The sequence below is a fragment of the Zophobas morio genome, unplaced genomic scaffold, assembly GCF_036711695.1.
Source record: "Zophobas morio isolate AGI-343-1 ecotype UQ-CSIRO unplaced genomic scaffold, CSIRO_AGI_Zmor_V1 ptg000014l, whole genome shotgun sequence".
Classification (NCBI taxonomy): Eukaryota; Metazoa; Arthropoda; class Insecta; order Coleoptera; family Tenebrionidae; genus Zophobas; species Zophobas morio.
In genome coordinates this window covers 6,997,154-7,010,228 of record NW_026972119.1, presented here as the reverse complement: position 1 = coordinate 7,010,228, position 13,075 = coordinate 6,997,154, and the positions used below count along the sequence as shown (strand labels likewise).

At 30.8% G+C, this 13,075-nt stretch overlaps 1 protein-coding gene across 2 annotated transcripts in view; it reads left to right on the top strand.

Annotated features, from left to right (window-relative positions):
• LOC135128947 (uncharacterized) overlaps positions 1–8,834 on the top strand; it is a 37,537-nt gene extending 28,703 nt beyond the window's left edge. For both annotated transcript variants that reach the window (XM_064056028.1, XM_064056027.1), the window contains exons 3-5: positions 1,447–1,583; positions 2,364–2,675; positions 7,387–8,834. In XM_064056028.1, coding sequence (XP_063912098.1) covers positions 1,447–1,583; positions 2,364–2,675; positions 7,387–7,821 — 884 coding nt within the window. In that variant the 3' untranslated portion in view covers positions 7,822–8,834. The remainder of the gene's footprint in view (positions 1–1,446; positions 1,584–2,363; positions 2,676–7,386) is intronic.
• The last annotated feature ends 4,241 nt before the right edge of the window (positions 8,835–13,075 follow it).

Below are 13,075 nucleotides of genomic sequence, written 5' to 3'. Positions count from 1 at the left end.
AAACATCAGTTTAATTTTAAGTGGCGAATCATTAATATAAATTAGGTTCGGACATTATTACTGCGTTAAAGTACACACCGATTACATCTGTTGATGTAGAAAGAAGTTTTTCGTCTTACAAAATGTTACTGACAAATAGGAAACAGAATTTTATAATGGAAAATTTGGAAGAACATCTAATTGTTCATTGTAACAACAAAAAAAAATCTATAGGGTATTTATGTTTTATCTAAAAATATGTTATAGGTAATAAATGTAATTATAGATATTTCTCGAGTTTTTTGTTTGTAGTTTATTGTTCTTTCCCGATCGTCGGATATAAATTGCATATGTGCATAAAACTGTGCATTTTTATAAAAATTATGCATATTTCGAAAAAATCCGCTCTTTAAATTAAGCACGTAATATATAAACAAAACGATGTGTGACTTTTTTTATCTTGTTGTTTAATACCTGTGTATTCTTTCGGCGTTATTATTTTTAACAAGCGTAACTTATTTTACAGTATGTTTATTTTTTTTATAAAGCAAATATTAATTTTATCAAGCATTCACCCATTTCAAAGTATATTTATTATTTTTATCTAGCAGTTATTATTTTCATCAGCCATTAAATCATTTTTATACCGCGCGAATATTTTTTTTAAACGAGTATTTTTATCGTATAGACCATACTACCACACTGTAGACAATACTTGCTGTATTTATCTATCACTTCTTATTTTTAACTGTCATTTATTATATTTACCATACGTTATTTTTTGTATCCAGCACTTTTTATTCTTGTTGACTGATTAATGGCATATTCAATAAAATAGCCAACGGCTTCAGTTTCCAGTTGGACGAATCGTGCATAGATGCTAATTATTAAATACCACATTTAATGTGCAACGTTTTCGCATTAATATGTGTTAGTCAACACACAATCTTTTTAATGTGGATTTTTTTTGGCAGCAATACTAAAAAATTTAGTGCTTATATAAAAATAACTAACAAACCACAACGAAGAAATAAACCGTAGTTAAATGAGATCTATCTATTTTATAGTTAAAATCCAAAGTGATTCTAATGTACGAATACTAATTTAAAGAAAGCTGCAACCGTTGTTGGCTATTTGTTACTGTAAACAAATATCTACATCAGTTCTACAAGCAGAAAATTCATTAATTCCATTAAATTGGTGAATAAATACTACACAAAATTCTCCCACAATAAGTTAAATAAAAACTTTTGTCATTATCATGTCAAAGAGGCACAAACAAATTTCAAGCTTTATTACGTTGTACCCTTATTGATTATTGACCAATGTGTGTTTGAGTACACAAGTAGTACAGGACGTAAACAAAACCTTTGAGCTCTTTCGAACTAAACTATCTATTTCGAGAGTATTTACTTAAGAACTTGACCGAGAAAAACATTAGATGTCAAATATGTACTTCTTTTTCAGCAATGGTAGTTCGATTTATTACGAAAAGGTATATTGGAGAATATGATCCTACTTTAGAAAAAGTTTACACTTTCCACACTGTGATCGACAACGAAATGGTGTATTTTGATATTCTAGACACAGCAGGGCAGCATCATGTAAGTAGAGTAAATATTTTTCCTTTTTATTATGTTTTCATTAGCAAAATAGCTCCGGAACACGTTTTAATTGCTAAAATTTGAAAACATATCTACATTTTCTGACATTACATTTTTTCTTTTTCCACCGCTTCTTAATTAATTTTTAATTACAATCAAATTACACGGTTTCAAAGCACAAAGCTTTATATTTACCTTTGTTCTTATCGTTAGTACATCAGGTAACAGTTAATTACTTTTAATATCCTGACGAATAATTTACCCGTTTTCCCAAGGTCTCACTTATCAGCATGAACAGGTATTGTTGGCAGAAGTGTTTTACTAATATTTACAATCATTTCAAAATTGTATTTTTTATGCAAATGTTAATTACATTTTTTTGGTGCGATAGTGAGAAAGTAATTAACAGAAAAAATTAATTCGAGTCTATTTTGTATGCGTGGTATCAGTAATAATAAACATAACTGCTCAATTTATTTTGCTTCATTTCAATCACTCTAAGTAATCGATTTCACAGTACAAAATAATTGGTGCTAATCGCCTCAAAGCATAAAAATTTTTATTACGATCATACATCAAAACGTCTGAACCTGATATTACAGATAAACAACCGTTATAGATTAAGTATCAGGGGATAAGAAGACGAAATAACGAAGATTTATGGGTATACTAAAAGAAATTACAGAATTCAAGTCGGGCAGGATAAGGAAAATCAAAGAGCATTTTACTCTCGTTATTGAAAATAGATAAGTTGAATTTTTCCTTTTTGATTTTTTCCAGGAGAGCGAATGTTTAGCGTTAGAAGCAAATATCAGGTGGGCAGAAGCATTCATCCTTATGTATTCCGTCACAGACAAGTGTTCCTTTGATGAATGTTATCGATTAAAATTCTTAATTAACTACAATAAACGTAGACGTAGATTAGGAAGTACGAGTAAAGACGGAATTGGCGATGTACCGGTAGTTTTAGTAGGAAATAAAATCGATCAAGTGGAAGACCGGATGGTAACGTTGGAAGAAGGACAAAGGAGGAGCAAGGAAATTGGATGCGTTTGTTTCCACGAAATATCCGTCAGGGAAAGTATAGAACAGGTATGTCAATTAAATACCTATTATAGATTTACGTCACAAAAATAAAAAGAGCTTTGTAACCTTCAACCATTAAGTACATTTTAAGTTCTTAAGGTTTTGTAGTATTTGCCATAAAAAAACATCAAACGTTGTAGCACCTACTATTGGGTTAGATTTGTATTTTATTCATATTTTGCATGACAGAGGTAAATTCAAGTCAAAAACATCGACAACGTTGTGGAAAACACAGCATGGGTTTTCTCTTGAGTTTTTAAAATCTTATATATTTCCGTAAAAAAAATTAATACGAATTTCATAAAAACATGAAACCTACAGACGCCGACACATCGAACAACCTCAAAGAAGTAGCTAAATTCGTTTTCTCAATTTTCTTTCTCCCGTCGGTCGAATCGTTTTTACGTTTCTTATAAATAATGTGGTTAAAATAATATGAGGTACAAAGTCACATAAAATAAAAGAGTCTGAAAAGTTACTTAATCAGAACTTTCTTCATTTCTACAGCACAATAAATGCCACGCATTACTTGCATTTTCCGGGAAAGATTTATTGAGAAGTCATATTTTTAGTGAAGACAAACTTATCACTTATCAGTCTGGATGCCTATAATGTCTAATATGATAACGTTGTTGTATTCCCAAAGTTTCACGAAAATTGCAAATGTTAGAGTTTCACAAAATTCTGTCAAAAAATTACACTTGAAGAAGAAAAAAATCACATTCAAAACGTCGGCGATGAGTAATAATTAATATTTCTAAGTCATTCAGTGCAAACAAAAGGATATTGAGACAAATATTACATCTCGTTGATATTGTTGGATACAGATTTTAAAAAATGATTTCTAAGCTGACGTCATCAGCTACCTAGAAAGGAAAGATATGTAAATAGTCCCTAAATCAGTGTTAGTGTCTTACTAAAATTTCAAGGAAAGTGCATCCTTATGTAAACTTATTACATTTCCATACAATTTTTTTAAGAAAATCCGTATACTCATGTAGAACTAAAAATAAGGGTGGATTATCAAATTATAGGTGCCTTTCAAATGAGACAACTTTACAAAATTTTAAATGACAATTTTGTTTTTTGCCCAAAAAACAATATTGCAAAACAATCTCATGAAGTTTTTCGTAACTCTGTTTTAAAGACAAACATCTGGTCTTTCTAATGGCTAATTCAGTTTCTTTAAGTGTAATATAGTTCGGTGGAAAATTTGATTCAAAGTCAGATGTGAATAGTGGCTCGATTTGTGTGGCCCGATTTGAATGCTCGCAAGTGTAATTGATATTTAAAAAAAAAATTGCACCGCAGTTCCGATATGCCCCATTTTAAACGGTTTTATATAACAACAACATAACCAACAAACATATTCATTGTAATTTTATTTGAAGAGTACAATTACTGCTTGATAGTAAATTCATTGAAATATTTGTAAAATTAAATAAATATAGTAGATATCCCTTAAGATATTCTATATTTTTTTCAAAATTGTCATTCAAGTTTAGAAAAACAAATGCATGGATTTCCATATCTCATATGGGTGCAGCCAAAATAAAGTAAGGATTTTTTCAAGAAATTTAGTTATGTAAACTGGACTCAATTGAATAGGTATTCTTTGAAAATGATATTTAAACGTGGTTCGTTGTCGGGAGTCCAAATTATAGCTCACGATCACGAGATCAATGGGTCTGTTCGACGCAATCGAGCCCTCCTCAGTTTTCAACATTACGTTATGCTCCAAAATTCACAATCTACATATACATATATTTTGCCATTTTTTCCTTAATAAACATGGCCATATTTTCACAACAAGAAACTTAAAACATGGTTAAAACGGTACATTTTTGCAAGGAAAAGGAAATCGATATTTTTGTATACAAATTTTCCATTTTAAACATGTTTTAAGTTTCATGTTTTGAAAAGAAGTCTACACATAAAAAAAACAAAAATACAAAATGTAAGCCCGCCCACCCGCCCTGTCTCAATTGTGATGATTTTTTTTATTCGCAGTGAACCAAGCTTAACTGCAAAATACTTATTTCTTTACAAGAAATTAAAAACATGTTTCTGAGCATCGTGTTGTTCAAAGAATTGTATGTATATTAAGAAAAAAGGGCAAAATATAAAAATATAAACTTAAACACGTTTAAAATGGTAAATATGGATTTTGCAATTAAGCTCCATCCCTAGGTCTGCCAGCGAATGAAAACTTCATTACTATATAGATCAAGAGCTATGGGTGGGGCTTAATCTTTGGCTTTAATTTTTTCTTAATATATACAGTATTCTTTGAAGAACACGATACTCAAAAACATGTTTTTAATTTCTCGTGGAGAAATCAGGATTTTGCAGTTAAGCTCCGCCCCCTTGGCTCACGACGAATAAAAAAAAATCATTACAATTGAGACAGGGCGGGTGGGCGGGCTTTCATTTTGCCTTTTTTTTCTTAACATGTGTAAGGCTGTTACATAATTAACCCTATCATCCATTTCTTGCGCTAAAATCCTCCCTGCTAACATTGCCTCAATTGACCGATGAACTGTTCATTCTGTTGTTGATTAAAAAAAAAGGTGGGAAGTTAAGAACAAATCAGAAAACTGTCCACGTTGACATTCCTTCTATACATCTGACCGTATTAATCTGAAATTTATGCTCCCGACGTTGAGCTGGTGATTAAGTAAATTAACCGACTGCAAAGGGAACATAATTTCGTTACGCCACACTGTAAATAGATCTCTAAAGAGCAAAGAATTTACATAATGGTAAATTATGCATGTATTCAAGTTACTGGTTACTCCAAAATTTAATTCGACAAATTTACAACGTGCATGCAGCAGAAATCAAAATAAGGTGTTGCGAGAATTATCTCAGCAAAAAAATCTCCAAATTCAGTCGAACAGAGGAAAATTTGTTAGACTGAATTTGTTGTCATGGTTTAAGACAAATTTCAATGCTCAAAGTAAATTATTAAAAACCTCGGGTGAGAAATTATGGAGTGTGGATAACAAAATAATAACTTAAGTAAAAACATCAGACACTTTAGATACTGATGTGATCTACAAAAGAGTGAAGCCTGAACAAATGAATTTGCGTCGCTTGTTTTGTATGAACACTTTCATGATTGCTGTTAAATTGTCTTAGAATTATGAACAGTTAAAAAAGTCTCAACATGAACTAAGAATTTACAAACATTAAAACCAGAATTAGACGTGTTGACGAATTTTTGAAGTTTTACACACATCAAATTAGAAAAAACATTAATAACCTGGTGTTACACTATTACTATTACACTCGTTCAAGCGGACTGTGGCGTCGACTGAGATCCACTTTCCTTTAAACAATTGCCCTTATATGAAGTTACAAACTAAATTTAATCTGCTCTTGTTTTCAACACGTGTTCAAACTAACACTGTTGCGCAAGAAATGACTGGGACTGAGTCAAGCGACTCTCAAATGTTTATGTGTGGCTTTACTTTCCTAAGTCGAGGGTTAATTAAATTCTTAAGCATGGTTGCCTACGTTATAGGATTATTTTCTTATTTTTAAATTTCAAATTTTAATTTCCAAACTATGCAATTTCGAAAAAAATTACATTCAATTCTTCAAAGAAATCCCATTAAAATATTCAACGTAAACAAGAATGTCGACAACATCATCAAAAACTAAGCTAATGAAACTCATCTTTAACTCACAAACAGGTCTTTAAGTTAAGCTCCTTCAAGGTGGCTTTCAAAATCTTGTTTTGTTAAAAAATGTAGATATATTGTTTTTTCCATAATTCCCATTATCTCATTCTATTTATATCAGTGAAATATCCGCTAAAGATCCATTCAAAAACGTAATAAATGTTGCCTTTAAAAAAAAAACCTAAACATCAATCTAAATATATATAATTCATCAAATTCGACCTTTTAGCGCGTCGTCTTTTGCTCTATTTTTTATATATTACGTGTTATGTACATAAAGACTTTCTTTGATCATCCTTACACGTCGTTCTTCTTTGTTAGTTTCAAATCCACGGCAAGGTCTCATGTGGCGCCTTTTTTCTTTTCATTAAAAACACAATATTGTTGCTAAACGTTGCTAAAATGTTTCATACGTAAAGGTATGTGTTTTGTACTGTTGTTTCTAAACATTTCTTAACGATTCAATTTTTTTTTAAATACACAAAACTGGTCTATAGTTTTTCCAAAAAATGTATGATGTGTTTCAAATCTGCATTACTTATTACACATACATTCCGGTTCCTACATCTGTAGTAGTAGAAAGTAATCCAGCCAGTTGTTCTAAAAAATCCATTTTGGACAAACCTTATACTTAAATTAACGAAATATATTTATCCGTTCTCTCCGGAAAGCTGATGGCGTCATCTTAAAAACCTATGACAAATCTAATATTAAAAAATATCTCTTCATATCCTTCACTAATATATTATTATTTTTAAAAATCAATTCGGACAAACTATGTTAAAACGCAGTATACTTTGTTAGTGCTACATTGGATAAGTACTTATGTCAAAATTACCTAATAGTTTTTCTCCGTTGAAAGTATTAAATTAAATCTTCTGAAACATACACCCGAACACGCATGCAATATTTAGATAGCGTTCCAAATGCGACAGTTTGAATGTTGAAAGAAAACAAAAAACCACTGAAAGACTTAAGGTTTAAGCAAAAATTGTGTTAAAGTTGTTAATTGTATCACTGTACCATTATAGGTTTGGTCAGTTTTTCGAGACGTTTGCCGTTTCTGGCGCGTCCAAAACAAAAATCCCAAAATTCGAAGATCTGGTAGCGAAAAAGAGCCCACTTCTCCCGACACCGTCCGACTTCTCTGCTCAGCCACTGTATCACCCAGTAGTCTGATCCCCAGTTGTAGACCAACAGTTATGTTCAGCAGAAGATGGACCGAAGTCGAACTGGAAGAAGAAGAGGAAGAAACTGAAAGCAAAGAAAGCAACGCTTCCAGTCCCAGCGACAGTGTACCATTCCGAGAACGAGCTTCTACAGACGGACATCTGCAACAAAGACCCTGGAGATGGAGATATCCTCCAATCGCTGCTGCAAGTTCAGCAGGAAGCCAAGATTTACCCAGCGCCAAGGCCGAGAGGAGGATGAGCATTTCGATGAGAGGGAATAACGCGAGCTACTGAATTTTTGTTGATATTAATTTTACAGGGGAAATGAGAACAAATGCGTCTTCGCAGGACAATAAATTTGTAATGACAACGTTATTTTCTGTTTCTATTTCGAAGATCGTTACTAAGAAAAATGTATCAGACTGCGGGCTTTAAAATTCCAGTCAATTTTTTATTGTAGAAGTTATTACACGAATTATTTGATACATTTTTACACAAACGTTGACAAATAAATCAAAAAGTCTGAACTAAAAAATATATATACATATATATGCTTATATACACACATTCTTCTATAAATATACCGTGCGATTAAAAAAAAGGGGAATACACGTGGCCATGTTTTTTAGAAAATCAGCTGTCAGTGTCATAAATATTATGCGCCAGCGTGTGTTAAATTAAAATTAATCAATTTTCTTTTCAACCTGACAGTTAATTTTAAACTTAATGGACGTTGATAGCTTTATATGACATGATTACTAAATGAAGTTTAAAAAACAGAATCAATCCTGATTCTCTTTTTTTAATGGTACGTTATATCTTTGCTGTACTTGTTGTATCCCTGTTTTATCAAACATCGACCACTCTAACTGTGATTTAATGTTTTACGGTGTGGGATGATTTTGAAAAATACTTCAATTTCTACTTTATTTAAAATTAACACAAAGCGACTAATACTTATTTTTCCTGTCATTGACATTTGTAAAAGATCTTGTTTGTCAAAAAAAAACGACAAAAGAATTTCAAAATCATTCTTGACGCAATCTCGTTTTAGACTTTCGGACCGGTAGTGATATTCTATATTTCCACAATTTCGTACTTTCCTTTTTATTATAACTAATGTTACATTTATTGGTATTTATTAATACCGAATCACCTGTTGATTGAAAAGTCTTACAACTGAAATAAGAAAATTGCAAACTTGGTCAAAAGGTTTTAAAACGAGCTTTATGTGTATACCATACATATGTATACTGAAAAATTATAGCTGTTATATTATTCATATAACCAAAAATTTTATAAATAAATATTCATTCCAATGTAAAATTAAATGTGCAAATAAAAAAATTCGAAATCCTTATTTTGTTAATTTAATTAATAATAATAATAATAATAAGTTGCATTTCAGTTTTAAGAATTGCAAAAACTGTTTTACACAAGTGCACAATACAAATTATAATATTTAATAAAAATACCAAATTAAAAAATCATAATATGCGTGTAACAAGGACCTTTAAGAGTGAAATAAATAACAAACACGTAATGGACTTTCACGAAATTTTGAAATGTAAGGTTGAAAATGCGCCGTTAAATCAAAATGTAAAATATGAAGGGAAAATCGTTTATTCTCCAGCTTTCAGAAATGAAATCAAGTGTTACAAATCGATACAAAATGTTTAACAGATATTACAAAATTTATAACATAAAGAAATAAGGAGAAATCGACATTAAAGTAAGCAAAATTTTATTTACATTTGGTTTATTTGGTTACATTGAAAAGTGGTTATTACCTGTATATGAGAGGCGTTTTTCCACATTTGGATTAAGTTTAGCAAGCCGCATCAAAATAGCTTCCCGAAGTACCCCTCGAGCTCCATTCCGACGCCCCATTTAGTAAAAAATTCACTTAAATGTAAAATAAACTAACACACTTTGGCAATGTGTCAATAAATATTTTTCAAATTCTAGGACCCTAGAATCGGTTTTCAATTTTATAATTTTTCCAATTTTTCGATTTTTTCGTTTTCCGATTTTTCAATTTTAAATTTTTCAACTTTTCGACTGCTCAATTTTTAATTTCTCATCTTCTCATGTTTTAATTTTTAAATAAAAGGGAGACATTTGTTAATATTTTGCCTTTTTTTCTTAATATAAGTACATAGTACGCTTTGAACAACACAAAACAAATTTCTTGTAAAAAAATAAGTACATATTTTCCAGTTAAACTCCGCCCCCTTGATTCACGGCGAATAAAAAAAATCATCACAATTGAGACAGAGCGGGTGGGCGGGCTTGCATGTTGCCTTTTTGTTTTAATATGTGTAGACTTTTTTTACAACATGAAACTTAAACCATTTTAATCATGTTCTAAGTTTCTTGTTGTGGAAAGATGGCTATGTATGGGGTATTCCATACCAAATCAACCACTTTTTAACCCGACCCCTTTTGATATGCCTGAAAGTTTTTCTTCCTTTTCTATCCTATAAAAGACGTTTCTCAGAATTTTTTCAATTTTTTTTACCCGACTCAAAAAAAGTTATGAATTTTTGAAAAAAACCGCTCATTTTTTTTTGAACTGCTAGAACTTTTTCAAAAATTGACCGTTTGGGACCGTTTTTTTTTCAAAATTTTTGTTTTTAAATGTACTTTTCGGAAAAAAATATACCAAAATTTGTAAAGTTCATCTTATAAGAAATTTTTCAGTTTTTTGAGAAAAACCATCAAATTTTCGAAGTTCGCCATTTTTTATTTTTTATTTTTTTTTCTCATAAAAAACTTCAATCAATTCTCCAATTATCCCCACTAATCCCGGAGTGGGCCGATTCTTTTTTCTATTTTTTTTATTTAATTGAAAAAAAAATTTGTTTATTTTCAAAAGAAAAAAAATTTTTTTTTTATCTATATTATTTATATTACAAAAGAAACATAATTAAATGATTTTCAGGTAATATATTTTTTATTTATAATCTTAATCTACGATTAATATGACTGAGATTCAAATCTTAATACGTCAATCGGATCGATAAACTAGGGTATGACAATTACAGACTTACCTATAGCCAGTTTATTCGATACACGCAAGTATGTTCTAATCCATAAATCTATACGGTTGTCTTAAATTGAGAGTTAGAACATAACCCATAAATCTTCAGTGCGTTTTAGTACTGAATTAAAGATTATTGTCATTATATTTGATTAATAAAAAGAACAATTTTCTCTAGTTTATGAACATTCTTCTGATTCATTGTTTTAGAAGCGATAATTATTTTGATTATACTTATCCACATTTATCAGAATAATTTCATCGAAACATTATGGCATCAAATAAGCAATTCGATCGATGTTGTAATCCTTATTATATTATATATATTAGGGTGATTCAAAAAAAAAAATAATTTTTTTTTTCGTGTCAAAGAGGTTCAAAAGTTTCTTTTCAACGTAAAAAAATACCAGTTAAAAGTTGAGCTCTTAATGTTAATATTAAGACCGTCCGCATCGCGTTTTTCTATTTCCCATAAGAATAACATGGGAAAATTTTTGTTTGCACCTTCTGATTTTTATTGCTAGCCCGTCGTGTGTCGTGAAAAAAATTCAATCACATATTTTTATAGAGAATTGAACGCTCTACAAAAAGTGTCTCCTATGATTTTGCGAGAAACCTGACTATGATTTTTTAACCCACTGATGCTGAAAATGTTCGGAAAGAGTTTTACTGGCCTTATTATAGCATAAAATTATAAACAATTACTGTTTAAAAAACTAAATTTAAAATGTGTATAAATTTTTGTGGTGATTTATTCCAATAAGACCATCAAATTTATTGTAATGCATCAAAAACGTCAAAATTTGGATAAATTTAACTTTAGCCTAAAATAACTCTTCAACTATCAGGTTTCTCGCACAATCATAGGAGACACTTTTCTTCTGCAGAGCTCCCTACAAGATCTAGAAGACTGGTCAGCAACGACAGGCCTCAGATTTTCCACCACTAAATCCAAGTGTATGTTGTTCACTAAACGACAAGTTCAAAAAAAACCAACTCTAAAACTGGGAAAAAAAAAATTGTTTACTATTGAAAATGAAAAGATTTTTTTTTCAATTAAATAAAAAAATAGAAAAAAGAATCGGCCCACTCCGGGATTAGTGGGGATAATTGGAGAATTGATTGAAGTTTTTTATGAGAAAAAAAAATAAAAAATAAAAAATGGCGAACTTCGAAAATTTGATGGTTTTTCTCAAAAAACTGAAAAATTTCTTATAAGATGAACTTTAAAAATGTTGGTATATTTTTTTCCGAAAAGTACATTTAAAAACAAAAATTTTGAAAAAAAAACGGTCCCAAACGGTCAATTTTTGAAAAAGTTCTAGCAGTTCAAAAAAAAATGAGCGGTTTTTTTCAAAAATTCATAACTTTTTTTGAGTCGGGTAAAAAAAAATTGAAAAAATTCTGAGAAACGTCTTTTATAGGATAGAAAAGGAAGAAAAACTTTCAGGCATATCAAAAGGGGTCGGGTTAAAAAGTGGTCGATTTGGTATGGAATACCCCGTATATTAACAAAAAAAGGCAAAATGTAAGCCCCGCCCACCCGCCCTGTCTCAATTGTGATGATTTTTTTTTATTCGCCGTGAACCAAGAGGGCGGAATTTTATTGCAAAGTCCTTATTGTTTCATATTACCATGTAAGAGATGTCTTTGAGTATCGTGTTATTCAAAGAATATTAAGTATATTAAGAAAAAACTAAAGCCAAATATTAAGCGCCACCCATACCTGCTTTGATCTAAATAGTAATAAAGTTTTCATTTGTTAGTAGACCGAGGGGCGGAGCCTAATTGCAAAATCCATATTTCCTTACAAAAATGTACCATTTTAAACTGGTTTTAGGTTTCTAAGAATTAAAAAAATCATCACAATTGAGATGGGGAGGGTGGGCGGGGTTAATATTTTATCTTTTTTTCTCAATATGCACAGTATTCTTTCAAACTAGTAATCGTAAATTTTTTGTTACACTATTTGCTACTGGAAGGGGAAGAAGGGTAGAAATTTTCGAAGAATCGAAGACGAAAATGACTCCTGGATGTCGAAATTTACAAGAAAATATGTAGCTTATTTTCAAAAATGGTTGAAAATAGTCGAACATGCCTAAAGTGCCAAAATCAGTCTTGTCTTATCAAATACTAGGCCCGCCCACCCACCCTCTAGTTTCTTACAGGATATATCATTTGCCAAAATCAGTCTTATCTTATCAAATACTAGCCCCACCCACCCGCCCTCTATTTTCTTGGAAGATATGTTATTTGCCAAAAAGAGTCTAATCTTAACAAGTCTATCCCCGCCCACCCACCCTCTAGTGTCTTATAGGATATGTCATAGTTGAAAAAAGGGTCGAAAATCTCAAAAGTGCCAAATTCAGTCTTATCTTATCAAATACTAGCCCGGCCCACCTACCCTCTAGGTTTTGGGGATGTCATACAAAAATTTTATACCGAGTGTTTTTGACGCAACTTTAAAAATAGCTGTTTTTGATTTGGTAATTTTGGAAAAACGAT